At 39.1% G+C, this 3,258-nt stretch overlaps 1 protein-coding gene across 2 annotated transcripts; it reads left to right on the top strand.

Annotated features, from left to right (window-relative positions):
* Positions 1-508: 508 nt before the first annotated feature.
* psenen (presenilin enhancer, gamma-secretase subunit) lies at positions 509-2,469 on the top strand. 2 transcript variants are annotated; one of them, XM_049731371.2, is made up of 4 exons: positions 509-682; positions 1,108-1,287; positions 1,822-1,926; positions 2,173-2,469. In XM_049731371.2, exons 2-4 carry the CDS (start codon positions 1,227-1,229, stop codon positions 2,310-2,312), a joined length of 306 nt encoding a protein of 101 aa, XP_049587328.1. In that variant the 5' UTR covers positions 509-682; positions 1,108-1,226; the 3' UTR covers positions 2,313-2,469. The 2 variants fall into 2 exon arrangements, with proteins under 2 accessions (XP_049587328.1, XP_049587327.1); XM_049731370.1 differs by having other exon boundaries at positions 511-682; positions 1,208-1,287.
* Positions 2,470-3,258: the final 789 nt, after the last annotated feature.

The following is a 3,258-nucleotide window of genomic DNA, read 5'->3' as shown; positions in this document are numbered from 1 at the left end:
GACAAGAGGGAAGGCGCGAGATGGGAGGGAGTGGGAGCAATGCTTTGTGGGAAATTGAGTTTTTAACTGGACGCGATAGACAAGGTTACGCTTTATTGACATCTGGTGGCGATTGCTGCGAACTAAGACGCCAAACGCAGCTAATAAATTAAATACTAACCAAATACACTTAACAATATCAGACTGGGGTTGATTTACACAACATTCCAAGTAATGAATCACTAAATGGAATTCTGAACACGGATCATGCAGGCAACAGGTGTCAAATTTGAGGCCCAGACGCAAATCCGACCCACTACATATTTTTATGTAGTCTGCTAAAGCAAACAAAATCTACACACAGTCAGCGACGCCCCCCCCCACTAAATCCCATCCTAAAATAAATCCACAAATTCAACAAAATGTCTAAGTACCAATGTAACCCAAGTCAACGCTTGTTTCTCCTGCAGTATCAGATTTTGTCCAGCAGAGAGCAGAAGCAACTAATGTCTCAGAGAGTTGAGAGAGGAAGTGACGCAACTATCGCGAGTCCAGAATTCAGTACGGAAGCAAGCGTCACGGGTTAAAGAGCTACTTTTCGACAAGAGTAAAAAAAATCTTTCCAGCAAATTTAATACGAGAATCACCTAGACCTGTTTTCCGGTAGTCCTGCAGACTATTTTACATAGAATTGCATTCTCCGGTGAGTTCATTATTTGTCGTCCCGTGCAGCTCTAATGACGTTATGATGCTAACCTAAGATCCGAGTTGTAGAAGCCATTTTGTCAAATTTGATAACTATGTAATCTTGAATTGTCATTTGCTGTCCGTATTAAAATGTGATGAATTCACGTTGAGACATTAATTTTTTAAAAGGAGGATTAATGAATATTTGCACTGACCACCTTAAGTGTTTCTTGAATGTTATTGAAAACAGTGATTTTATGTGACACTAATTCACATGATAAATCCATAATTGTGAAATGCTCATTTATTTGAGAGGTTAATATTTTATCCTGCTTATGTATGTTGTTTTTATTTGATATACACTACCTGATGATATATAAAAGTGACTGAAACCATTTGATGGACAACAAATCATTGTTGGATGTGTGTGATTACGGACAGTGACTTCACCACAGACTATTGGAGTAACAGTGGAACATATCACCAGCCTTGAGGCCAACAATTCATCTCATCACTCCCTCCCCCTCTATCTTTGTCACAGGAGAAGCCACACAGCCACGATGAATCTGGAAAGACTGCCAAATGAGGAGAAACTTGGACTTTGCAGAAAATATTATCTCGGTGAGAGCAAATGACATTCATATCGAAATGAAATGTCACTGTGTTGGTGTCCCAGCGACGCAGAAAGGGAGATCTAAATGTTGATTGCTTAAACATGCTTGTTTTTGCTTTGGGTTTTACCTGTGAAACTGCCAAGAAAAAGTGGTCTGTAGAGGAAAAAAGCAAAACAAAGAAAGAAATAACTGGTGTACTGAGAAACAGACATTGAGCAGGTCGGCCAAGTGTATCAATTTCAGTTGATGACAATTTTGAGTCAAATAAAATGTTCATGACCTGGTCGAGGCAAATACAACATTTGTCATCAAGCCTTGTTCATGTTATTAATAATAGCTACCTTGTGGGCTGAAGGGCTCAGAGAAGAGGGAGAAGAATCTCAGCCATGGTCCAAATGGCTGTGTGTCAGCCAGTTATGTAAGGTCACCAAACTGTTTAAAGTGTCAGCCGAGTAAATTATGTTCTTCAGGTGTTTGAAAGACCATCCAAACATGGAAACAAATGCTTTGGTATCATTTATACTTTTTTGTTTCGCCTCAGGTGGATTTGCCTTCCTCCCGTTCCTTTGGCTCGTCAACGTTGTGTGGTTTTTCCGAGAAGCTTTTGTAAAACCATCCTACACTGAACAACAACAGATAAAAGCATGTGAGTGTGCCAAGTATTTTTTAAACAACACTAAATATGACTGTATTTCATTATAATTGTTGAAATCCGTTATAGTCAAGTGTCAAACTTAATGGCTAAACTATTGAGTTGTATTAAATACACATAAAATAGTTGGATTTGTTTTGCAATAACATGCCTTTTTAGAATTGCTCTCTTAATAGTTTTTATTTTTTCTCATGTCCACTGACTATTTTTTTTTTTGTGTCTGTTCTAACATTTGTGTAGATGTGAAGCGCTCAGCACTGGGGTTCCTGTGTTGGCTTGTCGTACTCACTACTTGGATCACTATTTACCAGCACTACAGAGCCCAGTGGGGGGAGCTGGGGGACCAAATCTCCTTCACAATTCCACTCGGCATTCCTTAAATCCTTTTTGTATTGTATTTTGGCGAAATGTTTTTTGAAAATAAATCATGGACTGTATTAGTTTGTACTCACAGCTGGACGGGGATGCTGGGTGATTTGTTAATGGATGAACACTGTTTTACTCTTGTCTAAATGGCAAATAAAAATGACAACCATGTCCTGTGTGTTTGACATTCCGAGTTGAAACCGTGACAGATGTCAGCATAAAGCAGTGCAGTATAATAATACTATATGAGCACAGACACGCTCTTTGACTCATCTGTCAGCTATGTTGTCACACAATCTGAAGTGCAGTAGAGGTCCCCTAAAGTCTGGACAATTATTGGCGCCTGTTGTGAAACCCAATACCTTTAATCCCCTAAAAAATGTGCCCTCACTTCTCCATTATGAGTCATAACATAGTCAGTTCCATATTTAGACAGTCCAGTCAAAACCTAGGTGACATGTTCCACTTTACAGGATACTGTATCACTGCAATGTGACTAGCAGAACATTGTCTCCTTTTCAAAAGGAGAGAGACACGCTTTGGCATTTAAAGCCAATGAATGAGGTCCTTTTATGGATGCCTTGTGTTTCAATAAAATGCTGAGCATCCTTTCTGTCATGCTGGTCAGAATAAACAGAGTACAAAGTTCTTGAGGAATGAATGACATCTTCTTAGCACTCACTATTGAAAATTATTAATGGACAGAATTGAAGACAAATAGTGTCCACACATGTTCTCCATCCATCAACATCCGTTACCAATAATGCCTAGTCCAAAATGTCAGCCTCATAAGTTCATTTAAACTCCGTAAGCCGATTTTAAATAAAGATAATAAAGTGGGATTCTTCCTAATCAAAGAGGAATTTTTTTAGCTTTGTACATTGACTTAATTGATGGGCAAACTTAGTGGCAGGCAATCTCACGTGCAGTGGCATGTGTTTGAAGAACGCCTGCCGTCTG

The sequence above is a fragment of the Syngnathus scovelli genome, chromosome 9 (genome assembly GCF_024217435.2).
Source record: "Syngnathus scovelli strain Florida chromosome 9, RoL_Ssco_1.2, whole genome shotgun sequence".
Lineage (NCBI taxonomy): Eukaryota > Metazoa > Chordata > Actinopteri > Syngnathiformes > Syngnathidae > Syngnathus > Syngnathus scovelli.
This window is presented reverse-complemented; position numbering and strand designations above follow the sequence as displayed.